Source organism: Rhinolophus sinicus, chromosome 11 (genome assembly GCF_057876585.1).
Source record: "Rhinolophus sinicus isolate RSI-liver-muscle chromosome 11, RSI-T2T, whole genome shotgun sequence".
In the NCBI taxonomy this organism is placed as follows: Eukaryota; Metazoa; Chordata; class Mammalia; order Chiroptera; family Rhinolophidae; genus Rhinolophus; species Rhinolophus sinicus.
In genome coordinates, this window is record NC_142511.1 from 10,431,522 (window position 1) to 10,447,393 (window position 15,872).

The following is a 15,872-nucleotide window of genomic DNA, read 5'->3' on the forward strand; positions in this document are numbered from 1 at the left end:
TTAAAATTAGAAAAATGAGATACTTAGTAATATTTATATACTTGAATACTGAAAAACAAGGAAGAAAGATAAATGTAAACTAAAAGTGACTTCCTCTTGGGAGAAAAATTGTTGAAAAAGAAGAAAAACTGGAAGAATATCTTAAATGACTGCACAGCCTTGTTGAAAACATAAAATTTCATTGAGGTTCTTGTTTTATCTAAGTAATTTGTATGCATTTTATATCCTATTCCACAATTATATAATCTATATGTGTTTATGTATCAAATGATTTTTGGAGCTACTTCTAAGTTAAATTATTTGTCTTCCCCAAATTTTTAAGGCAAATGGATACTCTGGAAAGATGTATCCCATTTATCTTACAGTTTCTCATATATTCTCACATATACTATGTATTCCATGTATATCCAGCCAGGGATATAAGGGCCTCAGTTAGATAAGCTACTAAAAAAAAAATTTAAAAAACCTTTGAAAAACATTGAATGACATGAAAAAATGGTCACTGTAATATTAAGTGAAAAAGAAATATAAAAACCATATATACTCGTATGGCTGACATTTGGTTCAGGTAGGATGGAAGAAGATATGAGGTGTGATCAAACAATATGGTGAATGCCTAAATTAAAAAAGTTTATTACAGTAAAAGACACATTGCCATTAATCCCCCTCAAAATCCTCTTGTTTCGAACACACTGATCCCATTGTGCTTGCCACTTTCTGAAGCAGTTCTGGAAGTCTTCTTTTGGGAGTGTCTTTAGTTGTACTGTTGTGGCTACCTGGATGTCCTGAACCATTTTGACTTTGGGGAAGAGTCAGAAGTCGCAAGATGCCAGATCCGGTGAATAAGGTGGATGAGGACACACCACAATGTTCTTATTTGACAGAAACTGCCATACCAGAAGTGATGTGTGACATGGAGTGTTATTATGATGGAGAATGATTTATGGTATACTTTAAAACACACCTTTTCTCAACCGTAGCTCACACCCGACTGACTGCACCAACATGTTGAAACTTGTCACACACTGTTACTAAGGTTTGCCCTGCTGCTTTCTGTAGTGACGATCCCTGCCTTTCTGCTGGATGGCACTCGGCAGAAGCATTCACCATATTGTTTGATCACAACAGAAAGGCTCCATGTCACACATCGCTTCTAGTACATAGCAATTTCAGTCAAATAAAAACATTAGGGTGTGTCCACATCCAGCTTATTCACTGGATCTGGCACCATGAGAACGCTGGCTCTTCTCCAAAGTCAAAATGACCATGAAAGGTAAACATTTTGAATCGATTCAGGACATCGAGGCAGCCATGACAGTGCAACTAAAAACACTAATGAAAGAGGACTTCTAGAACGGCTTCAGAAAGTGGCAAGAATGATGGGATAAGTGTGTTTGAAGTGAGGGGAGTATTTTGAGGGGGATTAATGGCAATATAATAAATTTTTTTTATTTAAACGTTCATCGTATTATTTTATCACACCTCTTACAATAGACTAACTTTCCCAGTGCAACAACAAAAAGCTGGGTAAATTGAAAAACAAAACATATTTATAAAGACTTTTGGGTCACAGAAGCAAAAAACACCAAGTGAACTAAAACAGAGAGCTATTCAGAGGCAAGCAGGAGCTCTCCTGCTGCTTTCTTTGTTGGGGACATTTGCTGATTTTGTGCACAGGCTAAGAATTGCGAGTGGCTCAAATGGAATGATGACCCTGGGGGAAATAAAATTAGGAAAAGTTTTGGAGTTTGTGTAGGTTGGCTCAACAATTCAAAAATTTCAGAAGTCCCAAACACAGAGTGCTGTTCTCCTACATGATTTATTTTCTGAATTCAGGGGTTGTGTGGGAAGTCAGAGTTTCTAAAAAAGCACACAGGACTTTTCTGTTGTTTTGTGATATTTGAAAGACCAAATCCTGCGGAGGGAGAGGGCCTGCCTCCAACATCAAATCTCAGCCTGAACACATTTGCCAAAATGGGAAGCAGTATGGGGCAGGAAGCTGGAGAACAAAGCTCGAAGCAGAAAAAAACCAGACCGAATCTTCATCAGTTCTTCAGGACAGGGAGGCAGACACTCATAGGCTCACAAGCAAAAGTCTAATGAGTCTCCCCTAATGAGTATGAGGTATCAGAACTCATGCAGGATGAAAACAATGTCCACATAAAAGATGGCCCAGTACAAACAGTCAGAGACCAAGTGGAGTGAAAGAGACATCTCCATAAAAGGTTGGCAATGTATTGGATGCTGAAGCCTCAGCTGAGTCCGAGGAAGGCACTCACATGGGAAAGCGACCTGACTCAAGGTGTCAAAGACCAAAAGCAGTGAGGAGGGCACCCTCCAGAGAAGGGTTTTGAGCAAACTGTCAGAACCCAGGTATGACGAGGGCATCCATGCAGGAGAGGGGATGGTAGCAGCATGACAGATTGGTTACACACTGGGAGACTGATCAAGTAAGTTAATATAGTATAAAGGGAGCCAGGTTTCTCACTGTCAGAGAAGAAAGTTACAAATATAGGAAATGAATCCTGTGGTACTCACCTGGAAGTAGAGGTCTCGGGGTGAACTTATACACATACCCATACACATACACACACACACACACACACACTCACACGCATACACACACAGAAAAATGAACATAGATGTGAATGTGTGTGTATGTATATACGTGAGAGGATCTTGAAAGAGTGAAAGCCCAACAGCAATGAGCACACCTAATGCTCAGATCATGGTTTCTAAATACCATTCTTTACTAAACTGAACCAGAGCTCTCTGAAGAAACTGCTGTTTCGAGGGCTGGGAAAGGGAAAAGTTCAAGATGAACCTGGAAGTCCGTCTTATGCTATAAAGTATGAAAATTCTCAAAGAATTATGGGCACATGCCAAAAGGAAACAGAAGCCATATTGAAGTGGCTCCCACTGGCCAAATCTGGGATAATTTGAGCATAAAATTAAATAATGATAACACTGTATTATACAATTACATAAAATCGGGAACTATGAATCCACACCGATGTATAAAAAAGCCTAAATAAATTGAAATTTTGATGGAGATACGATATTTACATAATCTCCAAGTATCTTCCTTCAAAACAGTAATGAATTACAAAGGAACAAAAGTAATGTTACTGTGAAGAATCCTGGCAGACACCACTTTAAACAAATGATGAAAATAAGTATCAATAATGGAGCAAATTGAAGGTATGTGCCATCAGATAGGTTCCAATGAGAATGTATTATCATTTTTATAATATCCCTGCTAAAGACGAATGACAAACATAATCAGGAGGAAACATCAAACTCAAATTGAAAAACATTCTATAAAATAATTGGTCTATAATCTTTGAAGGTATCAAAGTCATAAAGGTCAAGAAACTGTGTAACTGTTTCTGTGGGAGATCTTTAGTGTCCTCCTTTAGGCTCTTTTAGACATGATAACTACATGCAATGTATAATTCTAAACTGCATTCTTTTGTTATAAAACACATTCTAAGGCCAACTGGCAAAACTTGAATGAAGTATAAAAGGTTACATAGTAGCAACATATCAGTGATACTATCCTGATTATGAAGAATAAACTGTGGTTATATAGTAGAATGTCCTTGTTTATATAGGGGTGATAGGGTATAATCTTAGCAAAATAGTCTTCTATTTCAAGGTTTAAGGTTCAAATATACTCTTATTGTCTGTGTAAATGTGAAATTGTTTGAAAAAACAAAATTTTTTAAAATCAAGACATGTGAACAAGTAGGAAACTGTGATAGATGAAGAAAAGATAAAACAGCCAAAAGAAGCAGCCTCAGAGATAATTCAGCTAATTAAGAAGACAAGAACATTAAAATGATTGTTACAAATATGTGAAAGAACATAAAGGAAAAAATAGAAATTTTCAACAGAAAAAGGGAAAAGGTGAAATTAATTAAATGGTCTAGAATTGAAAAATTGCAATGTCTATAATTAAGAACACAATGCAGACTCTTAACAGAAGATAAGACTAGCAAAGACAAAGACAATTCAACAAAAATTATCCAAACTGCAGCACAGAGAGAACAACTGACAATACAACACAAATAAAAACAAAACAAAAATAATAAAACAGAATACATGACATGTAGAATACTGTCAAGTGGTCTAACATATGAAAAACCGTAATTCCAGATGATGGAAGAAAATGGAGCAGAAGCAATATTTGAAGAAACCAGAGCTAAAAATTTTACAAAATCAGCGAAAACTATGTCAAAAAGTTCAGTGGACCCCAAGCAGAGTTTAAAAAAAACACACACCCCAAAACACCTAACCACTGCTGGAAAATAAAATATATAGGCAACATCTTAAAAGCAGTCAGAATAAAAAAGACACACGATCTTCAGAGGCACAACCATAAGAATAACAGCTAACTTCTCAGAAGAAAATATAAGAGCTAGAAGATGATGAAATGCTAGCTCTAAAGGGCAGAAAGAATAAACAGGCCAACACAGTAGAATTCTCTACCAAGCAAAATTATCTTTCTAAACTATTAGTGAAATAGACGTACTCAAACAATTAAATGTGATTCATCATTACAAGTCAATACTTAAGAAATATCGAAGTTCTTTAGGCAAAAAAAAAAAGATACCAGATAGAACCAGGAAAGTGCAAAAAGGAATGAACGAGCATCAGAACGGGTAAATATGTGAATAAACATAACAGTATCTTGTGAGTATGAAGCAAATATAGAAATAAAAACATATCACAATTGTAGCAACAGAAACAGGAAAAAGGATAAACAGAATTATACCATTTTAAGATTTTTACACTCTTCAGGGTATGGCAAAAGTATTAATTTAAGGCAGACTGTAAGTCAAGGGACTACTTTGTAATTTCTATCATAACCACTAAAAAAACAATTCTAAAAGGAATAGCAAATACCCAATAAAGAAGGTAAAATGGAATAATAAAAAAATACTTGATAATACAAAATAAGTTGAGAAAGGAAGAACAGAGAAACAAAAAGCAGGTGGGACAAACAGAAAAGAAATAGAAAGATGGCAGTAATTACATTAAACGTTAAGTAATTAAACAATGCAATTAAAAGACAAAGATTATCAGACTGGATAAAAACCAAGACCCAACTACATGCTATTTACAAGAAAACACTTTTCAATATAAAGACATAGTGTTAGCAGACTGAATTGTGCCCATCCCCAAACCCCAGATTCGTATGTGGAAGCCCTAACCCCCAGTGTGACTGTATTTGCAAAAAGGCTCTTTAAGGAGGTAATTTAGGTTAAATGAGGTCATAAGAGTGGGCTCTGAACTGACAGGACTGATGTCCTGTCAGAAGAGAAAGAGACACCAGAGATCTCTCCACAAGCACACAGAGGAAAGACCTGGTGAGGACACAGTGAGAAGACAGCTAGCTGTCTGTCTGCAAGCCACGAGAGGTCTCATCAGAAACCAACCCTGCCAGCACCTTACTTTTGGACTAGAAGCCTCCAGAGCTATAAGAAAATGTCTGTTGTTGAAGTCGCCCAGTCTGTGGTATTTTGTCATGGCAACCCAAGCAGACTAAGACAGAGAAAGGATAAAAGTAACAGGATAGGGAAAAAAATATGCAAGGCAAACACTACCCAAAGAAAAGCTGATGTGGCTATATAACATTAAACAAAATACATTTTAAGCAAGAAAAACCAACAGATTTTAAAATGGCCATTTCTCAGTAAAGAAAAAAAAGGATCAATTCAACAGGAAGACAAAACAATATTAAATTTGTATCTCATATCATAGTTTCAAGGTATATAAAAATGGACATAATCAAAAGGAAAAGCAGATAATCAGATTTTAACACAATTTTCTCAGTAACTGATAAACAAGTAGATAAAATCAGTAAAAATATAGAACACTTGATTACAACTCTTAACCAAACTCATCTAAATGATATTTGTAGAAGACTATACCAAACAACTACAAAATACAGTCTTTTCAAATGAACATGCGACATTCTCCAAAATACATCATATAAGGGGTCAAAGAGCAAGTGTTAATTTCAAAATACTGAAACTCTCCAGACTATGTTCTCTCATCATAATAGAATCAAACAAAAAATGAACACAGAAGGAGAACTGTAAAATAACCAAATGTTGGCAATTAAACAACACACATCTGGATAACTCATCATTCAAAGAAAGAAATCACAGTGGAAATTATAAAAATATTTTGACTAGATAATAAAATATATCCAAAATCCCCTGGATGCATCTAAAGTAGTGCATAAAGAGAAACATATAGCTGTAAGTACAACTATTAGAAAAAGTAGTTGAAAATCAATGATCTCGGCTTCCTTTTAAGGAGCCAGAAAAAAGAACAGCAAATTAAATCCAAAAAAGTAGAGGGAAATAATAAAGAGCAGAAACCAATGACACAGACACCAAATGTGCAATGAAGACAATCAACAAAGCTAAAAGTTTGTTCTTTGAAAAGATCAATAGAGTTGATAAATCCTTAGCAAGAATAATCCATAAAAAAATAAATCACCAATACCAGAAATGTAAAAAAGAGATCATATACACACATTAGAGTGACTAAAATGATAGCAAGATGATATTATGAATAACTGTAGGTCAATATTTTACAACTCAGGATGGAATGGACAAATTCTTTGAAAAACCCAACTTATTAAAACTGACAAAAGAAAAACAGAAAATGTGAACAGTCTTTTATCAGTTAAAGATTGAATCTGTAATTCAAAGGCTTCCAGGTTCAGATGACCTCACTGGTGAATTCACGTAAATTATTAATTTCTCTGTAGTGTTTGTTTAATGTCTTTGCAGTTTTTTTGTTTTGTTTTTAATGGTTGATCTAGGTATTACTGTGTAACTTACTACTCTTCGCTGGCATTGCCATTTTACCTCGTGTCCAATGGGGGCAAGCAGTGCTCCTTTCTCCCACCAGGGTGGTGCCCGAAGAGAGACATTGAAAGGAAAATGCCATAAGCTCTGATTGAGGCAGTCAGCTCATGTGTCCCACTACTACTAACACCTCCCTGTACTCACACCCTTCAGGCTCTTCATGCATATTTTCCCTTTGAGGTCAAATCACCATAGTTGGTCCTTTCAAAGCTGGTTTCACCCACGTCTCAGGGTGAAGTATCTCAGATAGGTGACAGGATGGCAATATGAGTCACAAATGATGATTTGGGGTGGCCCTGAATCCATTAAATCCCATAATAGATTTTTCTTCTAAAGAACCATACCATGCTTTTTTTACCCCACCCAATTTAAAAAATGGGCACAGGATCTGAACAGACATTTCCCCAAAGAACATAAAAATGGCCTATAAGCACATAAAAAAGATGCTTAACATTATTAACCATTAGGGAAATGAAAATCCAAACCACAGTTAGACGCCAGGAGACACACTAGGATGGCTAGAATCAAAAGACAGACAATCGTGTTGGTGAGGACATGGAGAAACGGGATCTCTCAAACACCGCTGGTGGGAATGAAAACAAGCAATCGCTTTGAAAAACCATAAGCAGTTCCTCCAAAGTTTAAACACAGAGTTACCACATGACTCAGCAATTCTACTCCTAAGTATGTACCCAAAAGAAATGAAAATACAGGTGTATGCCCATGTTTAAGAATGTTCACAGGCGCTTTATTCATAATAGCCAAAACCGGAAAGAAAAAAAAACACCCCAAAAAACTCAATGTGCATCAACAGGAAAATGGATAAATTGGGTATATGCAGACAATGAAATGTCACAGAGCAATAAAATGAAGGAACAAATAATATACATAACAACATGGATGACTCTCACCAATGTTATATTGAGCATTATAAGCCTGATCCAAAAGAATATATATGATTCCAAATATATTTGAATTTCAAGAGCAGGTAGAACTAATCGATGGTGAGAGAAGTCAGAATGGGGGTGGGAGGACTGTATTGACAGGAAGTAGCTTAAGAAAACAAACCTTCTAGGGGTTTTGGAAATGTTCTAATTTGATATAGGTGCTAACTACTTTGTATTAAAGCTGTGGCAAATAAAAGATATATATAATGGATTAAGTTGTATTCTTAAGATTTTTTGTACTACATGTGCCTCAATGAATGTGTTTTATAATCTCAATTATTTTAAATAATGAAGGAAAACTACTCTCATACAATATTGTACCAGGTATCCTTAAAATGTTATATACATGTAAGTAGAGAAAATAAAGATGAGAATGAAGTGTACTCCAGTTTTATAGTGGAGAGGTTAAGAGCCTGGCTTTGGGGTCAGAATGGCATGTTCAAATCTAGATTTTGTCACTTAATAGCTCTATGACTTCTCAAAGCTCCTGTTTCTTCATCAGGAAAACACAGAAAATAATACACCTAAACCACAGAGATTGATGTGATGGCTAAAAGAGACAATACACATAAAATGCTTGGTATATAGTAAATACTAAAAAACTGTTTTATATCGACCCCCTCCCCCCACACAATAGAATTACAAATGGTTTTATTAATATTTACTGCTTTATACCTTTCTCGTGGTTGGTTGGTTTGTTTTTCAGATGCTGGAGAACTCTGAATTCAAATCTACAGAATGTGGAAGTTATCCTATAGGCAGTACAGCCATTAGAGTTTTGACCAGGTCAGCGACATAATAAGCAGCAGGCTTGGGAAGCCTCCGTTGGCTGCAATATACTTGGTGAACTTGTGGTGAGGGGTAGGTCTGGCCAGGAGTCACAGAATAGCCTTGAGCTAGAGGGAACTACTGTCATCATTTTAAACTCCACAATAGCCTGGTCAAATCTAGAATTGTCATTATCTCCATTCTTTTTTTTTTTAAATATTTTCTGTTTATTTCATAAAACTACGGAGGGTGTCAAAAATGTACACACATTTTAAGGAAAGAAAAATCTGTATTAAAATTGTAATACTCAATATATACCGATAACAAAAGACACAAGTCACATGTATACGTTTTTTTGGCACCCCCGGTGTATATGTATATGGAATTTCTTTTTTGTTCAGATTCACTCATTTATTCTCTCATTCCACACTTATTCCTGTTTTTTAAATTGAGGTATAGTTGACATATAACGTTATATAGTTTCAGGTACACGAAATAATGATTTGATATTTGTATATATTGTGACATGATCACGACAACAAGTCTAGTTAACAGCTTATGTTTTCTCATTTTTTTTGTATATACAAATTTATTTTTATTAGTTTTAGGTGTACAAAACAATGTAATAGTTAAGACATTTACAGCCCTCACAAAGTGATCAACCTCCCCCAATCTATTACCCCTCTGACATGGTATATGGCTGTTACAATTCCACTAACTCTCTTCCCTATGCTGTACTCCATATCCTGTGACTATGTACATATTAAATTACAGCTGACATACACTATTATTCAGCTTCAGCTTCAGGTGTACAGCGCAGTGGTCAGGCATCTACACCGTCCATGAAATGGTCTCTGTAATAAGACAAGTGCCCATCTGACATCCTACAAAATCTTTACTGTTTTCTCATGTTTTTGAAATCTTTTACAACACATATTCACTCAGGTATTTACTGAGAGGGCGTGCTGCTCTGTGCCATTATATAAACCACAATATTATATAATTTATAAATCACATGGTTCTTAAACGTTTCAGTACCACCCAAACAAAACATTTTCCTTGGGCATTTCCTAACACCCAGTCCGCAGTGTAGACACCTAACACCACAATGCTGCGACTTCTCCCCCACTCCTGCTCATTTCCTTGGTATCACTTTACAATAAACCTAGGAATAAATCTTCAGCATTCAAATAGTTTTTCATGTGCTTTGGAGGTAGTTTCAATCTTTCTCCAGGGCTTGAAAGATCAAAGTTACTTAAGAGGTCTGTGGGGTGCACGTGTGTGTATTTAACCCCTATCCTAATCGCAAATGTGGTTAAAAACCCAGCTTCCAGAGTTGAACTAAAAATCAATACCAAGCAGTGGAAGAGACAAAACTGTGTCCCTAATACTGCTAGATAACAAATGAAATCTGTAAAGGATCTTTCTTAGAAATAAAATTTAAAGTTCCAATTCCATCAGTCACAGAATGTAAAAAGTGCAGTGCAATAAAACTATGTAAGAGATACAGTGAAGGGTAAAAATGACAGGAAAACACAGAGTAGATTGAGATGCATCTCTAATTACTCCTCCATTTCAGGCTAATGGTAAAAATTAGTCTTCAGATAGTTGATAACATCAGCCTGTCTTTGCTGGTTTAGTAACCAAGATCTGTGGCCAAGCAAATACTTCTAGTAAAATTGATTTTCCTTTTTGGCAACCAATTGGCCAGTCAATAATAATGCTGTTTAAGAAAGACTGAGTCATGAGGGGGATGAACCTGTCCTTCCATTTATTATGTTTATATTGTCTATATGTTAAAAGAGTTTTCAATGACGAAACCAAAGAAGAAATTACACGAGGAAAGCTATTCTGAGAGCTCATCTCCAAAAGCCCTCTGACTTGGAAGGATGTTAGCAACCCAAACTGACATAGCCAGAAACGTTCCCCAACTGAAGCGAGATCACATGGATCAGGATCATCAATAACAAAGGAAAATCGAGGCTAGGGTCAATATAAAGTGGTCACATGAATGAATACACAGAGGAGGAAAACACTGACCAGGCACACAGTCCTAACCGATCCATCCTAAAAACCTACATGGAACTTTTAAGAGGAGCTGACGTGCAGTAAAGAGTGTTCTATAAAGCCACATAAGGCAGTTTTTGGATGTCGGTTTTACGGCCCCCAAACAAACAGAATACAGGAAACCCACAGGCAAGAGCCTCAGGCTATGCCTAACTTGGGGACTCTCCCTCCAAAACACTCCCTAACAATCCAAATCAAATAAAAGATACGAGTGCACCAACAGTTTATTTCTTTTGTTTTAGTTTGTTTTTTAACTTAGTGGTGCTTGGGGAAAGCAAGGATTGGAAAGACGATTTCCAAGTGCACATAGAAAATAACAGGAAAAATTCTGAATAAGTAGGGAAGGATATTAAAACATATTTTGAAGTAATACTTAAGAAAGCACATGAACAGATAAGCAGAGCTATGGTAGAGAAGAACAGCCCAGAAAGGGATACAGCGAGTGACAGCTTAATGGGTGGGTTCAGGTCTCCTTTGGGGTGATGAAAATATGGAACGTAGCAGCGATGATTGTATAACGTTGTTAAACATATTAATGCCTCTGAATTGTACACTTTACAAGGGCTAATATGGTGAATTTTACCTTGATTTTTTTTTTTAAAAAGCTCCCTCTTCATCACTTACCTGACAGTTAATGTCAGCTCTACATTGTAACAAGACTGTGACTAGTTCTTTATGTCCTCGATCACATGCCCAATGCAGGAGAGCTCTGCCCTGAAAACAGAAAAAGATATATGACTCTGTTAATCCCGTTGTGGGGCCATATAACAGATATAATGTTTTAAGAAAGATAAAGTCCTATGGAAAACTGTGGTTGGTTATTCTAAGAATGACTGATATAAAACGCTCTGTGGGAAAAGCAGTAGACTTTTCGAAATCAATTGGAAACCCTAAGTTTTATTTCAGGAATCTGTTATGTTCTAGCCCAATGACTTATTTCAGCCTGATCAATTTCCTCACCTACAGAGTGGAGATGAGAAAAATAGTAACAACAATAAAACCAATAATATTTGCTGAATGAATGAGCTGCAAGATAATGCTTTGTGCATTTTAAAGTACTACTTCATAAATGTAAAGGATAGTTTTCTTAAATTATTATGTTCACTTCTTCTGATGAAAGAAGTCACATGGATTAATAAATGAGTACTTAAATCTAGGTGGAAATCACAATCTAAATATAGTATATTTAAATTTACTCGTTTATTCCTTAAAATGTAGGAAAATTTAATCAGTTTGAAACTAAACATTTCTCCTTAACGTCCCAAATTTACACTCTGAAATATCTCAAAAACACTAGGACAGTCTATTTGGTGTCTATTTTTAAATGCTGACTGAAAGCTACTTGTAAAATAGAATAGATGATAAACTGTTAGACGAGGTACTAAATACGGGAAATTTAAGTTAACCGTTTTCTACCTAAACTCACAGTTACTATCAATGAGTTAATTCTACTCTCCACCACCAGAAAATCTTTAGTCATTGAAAGAAGCCTACTTGGTCCAATGAATAAACAAAACCCCCAAAGCTAAGGCTTTTCTAAAGAAATGAGTGATGTTTGGCTTAACGCTAGTTTTTGAGGGTGGTAATGATGTTGTCATTTTTAAGGAATGGAATGTTTTTCCACATTGACTTGAAATCCCTGCTTTATGTCATTTTAGAAAAGATTTAAGTAGATATACAAGCTGGGACAAAAATGGCGTTAAAGTAAAAAGCACCTTTCAAGAAAGCTTTTCTAAACCCACTTGTACGCTTTATCTCTCAGGCTCTCTTCAACCACCTATTAGTTCAATTAATTAAACCAGGAGATAGGCTTGGAACAAACAAACAAAAAAACAAAGACAACTTCTTCCTTACAAATTGTTCTTTTCTTTTTCTTTCACTTGCTCAATTTATTTTTATTTACCAGTGAATATGTTTTCCAATAGGCTTTCACAAAATTCAAAGAAGAAGGGGAGCAGTAAATTCAAAAACATGGGAAAACCATTCACAATTTGTTGTAGTAGCAAAACGATTTTGTTCAGAGCCCACTAAGAATTTTAAAAAATGGAGACAACTCAAAAAGCCAAGAAAAACATACACAGTTGAGTAGAGAACAGCGTTTCCTGCGTTAAAATGTCTGTAACTCTAATGTGTACTGGCCTGCTATTACCAGGGCACTAATTTCAAACTCTCCACATGAATGATTAGATATGCTAATAAGACTCTCAGAACAAATATCAATGTATAAAATATCCTATAGTTCAATGTAACTGTTTCACAGCTTTTACATTAAAAGAGTCAGATGAAATTTCAAACTCTATCATTTTTTAGTTCTAACTTTTAGTGTACATTTTATGGCTATTAAATTAAACTAATGACAAGAATTACTACATAATTAAAATGATGTGTGATATACTTACACCGGACACCTACCAGAACTACCTAATAGTTAAGTAAGAAAACATAATGTATCTAGTACTTTTACCACAAGATGTATAGATAATTTCTACTTCTCTACTAGGTTCCTGATTTTTCCTTAGGTTTAACCCAATAGGGCTACATCAATTAATATTAAAATATAAATCCTTAGGTGTTTCAATGGGAAAGCAGACAAGCAACACATTTTACTGTTAATGGGAGTTATATTTTAAATTTCCCATATAGTGGTGCCAAAAATTTACTTTAGGGGAAACACCTCTGACTGGACCTCAGTAGTGATTTTCACTTTGGATATATTTTCCAGAAGGGTGGCACCCGTATAGCAATGTTTCAAGGAGGATGATGCGCTCTCAGACATTTACACTATGCTTTTTAACACGTTGCTTGACCTGCAATGTAATTAATTTTTGTAACACATTATTTTAATGGTACACTAATTAACCTTGAATTAGAATGATTTCTCTGACAATGACTTTCTGTAGAAGTGCTGGAGATATCTACATTAAGACTACCTAATATTTTTATGCAGTATTAAGAAGCTCAAAAACAAGAACAGGATTAAAAATACTTGTAAATAAGCATAGATAAAATAAATCAGGCTTTGGAATTTTTGCCTTCAAAATGTCGTGTGTTTAATTGAACAAAGACCAGCACATGCAGATATCTGAATATGATGACACTTTACTTCTTCAAATTACAAAATTGCCATACATAAACATGGTCCAAATTAAGATTATTAGTTCAAATAATAATATAACCAGTCATTTGCAGAGATGCTATCCTCATAACCATTTATGACAAAAGCAGGAAATAAACACCCGTGGTTTCTTTCCTTTCTCTTTGTGGAAAGGAAAACCATGATTATTAGGTGCCCATTAAAGCTTTATCTGCTTAAAGAGTTTATCCAAATTTATGAGGTATTTCAGCTATTTTTATATATAATTGTTTTATGTATCTTCTATGAATATCATCTCTTACAAATTTTCAGTTTAAATTTATTTTTACTGCTACCACAAAAGCTGACAATTCTTTGTATCTACTTTTAACAACTCTTTCCAAAAAAATATCCCTGAAGTATTTAGGACATAAGGGGAGAAAGCCATTATTAAAAGGAATCCTTGTTAGGCCATCAAAAGACCACAAGACTGTTTGGACAGTTCTGGATAAATTCTGGAATTCAAATACAGTAAAACACAGGGGGAAAAAGTTCTCATCTATTAACCAAGGTGCTAATACTGTCCCACCTCAGACAGATGAATGACTCTAAAGTGCTTTGAAAGTGCAGGGTGGCAGCGAACCTATTAAGTAGTATTACTTTCATACCTTCTGGAAAATACAGAGTGGGTTTTAATATTTTAAATGCTTCTTTGATATCCTTAGTTACTTGTCCTTAAATCATGCAGATTTTTTTTGTTATTAAATTAGATTTTTCTCTGGGATTTCACAAATTAAACATGAGACTCTATGATAGAACAAGTCTTGATGTTCTTCCGGTATTTTGAGAACAGTTACAAAGCATGTACACCATGCATAGAGTAGACGAAAACATGGCAAAGGTGGTATGTTTAAATTTGTACGAGTTGTCACCTTGCCATTCCATCAAAGATGGTATGGTGCAGTACTGTCTAATTAGCAAATGAAATACTGCAAACAGGTCGACTTGAATTTCTTTCTGCAAAAACAATTGAGTTTCAATTTACAACCGCAGTAGAGGCTGATGTGAACCATCCATAACCTGTGACGACTGTCTCCTCTCTCCTATCCCTGTCTTCTGTCCTTCGCAGCTGCCACTGCTGGCTAAGTGAGAACTCCCCACCTACAACCACCAGAAACTACACAACGCCTCCTACTTTCACTTCCTCCCTCAGAGTGAACCCATGATGTTGTTTGAAAAACTTGAGGATAGGGATAGGGTTGGGAGGCAGTTTAAGATCTCAAGATGTGCCTAGCATGGAAGCAGTAGCTCCCTGTGGAATAATTTATTTACCAGCATTAAAAAGAAAACCACAGAGCCGGCCCGGTGGCTCAGGCGGTTAGAGCTCCATGCTCCTAACTCCCAAGGCTGCCGGTTCGACTCCCACATGGGCCAGTGGGCTCTCAACCACAAGGTTGCTAGTTCAATTCCTCGAGTCCCGCAAGGGATGGTGGGCTCCACCCCCTGAATTAAGATTGAACACGGCACCTTGAGCTGAGCTGCGGCTGAGCTCCCAGATGGCTCAGGTGGTTGGAATGCGTCCTCTCAACCACAAGGTTGCCGGTTCGACTCCCCCAAGGGATGGTGGGCTGCGCCCCCTGCAACTAACAAAGGCAACTGGACCTGGAGCTGAGCTGCGCCCTCCACAACTAAGACTGAAAGGACAACAACTTGAAGCTGAACGGCACCCTCCACAACTAAGATTGAAAGGACAATACCTTGACTTGGAAAAAGTCCTGGAAGTACACACTGTTCCCCAATAAAGTCCTGTTCCCCTTCCCCAATAAAATCTTTTTTTTTTTTTAAAAGAAAACCACAAAACAATATGCACAATACAATTTTTTTTTTTTATTAGTTTCAAGTGTACAGAGCAGCCACTGTGGAAAACAGTATGGCGGTTCCTCAAAACATTGAAAATGGAACTACCTTATGACCTAGTGTGACACACATTTAAAATAAGCAACAACTTGAACTTTTTCACTGGCTAAGATCTAAGGTAGAAAAAAATGTTGTTGCTGAGTTACCAGGGAACTTAAAAAAATCCCTTTGCAAGCATTTACTAAACCGTAATGGTAGTGACTTAAGAGTGAA

At 36.1% G+C, this 15,872-nt stretch overlaps 1 protein-coding gene across 1 annotated transcript in view; it reads right to left on the minus strand.

The window, feature by feature from the left end:
- Positions 1–15,872, minus strand: part of ACBD6 (acyl-CoA binding domain containing 6) — a 142,345-nt gene that overhangs the window by 55,536 nt on the left and 70,937 nt on the right. The window contains exon 6 of the mRNA XM_019733268.3: positions 11,294–11,383. Within this exon, the coding sequence (XP_019588827.2) occupies positions 11,294–11,383 (90 nt within the window). The remainder of the gene's footprint in view (positions 1–11,293; positions 11,384–15,872) is intronic.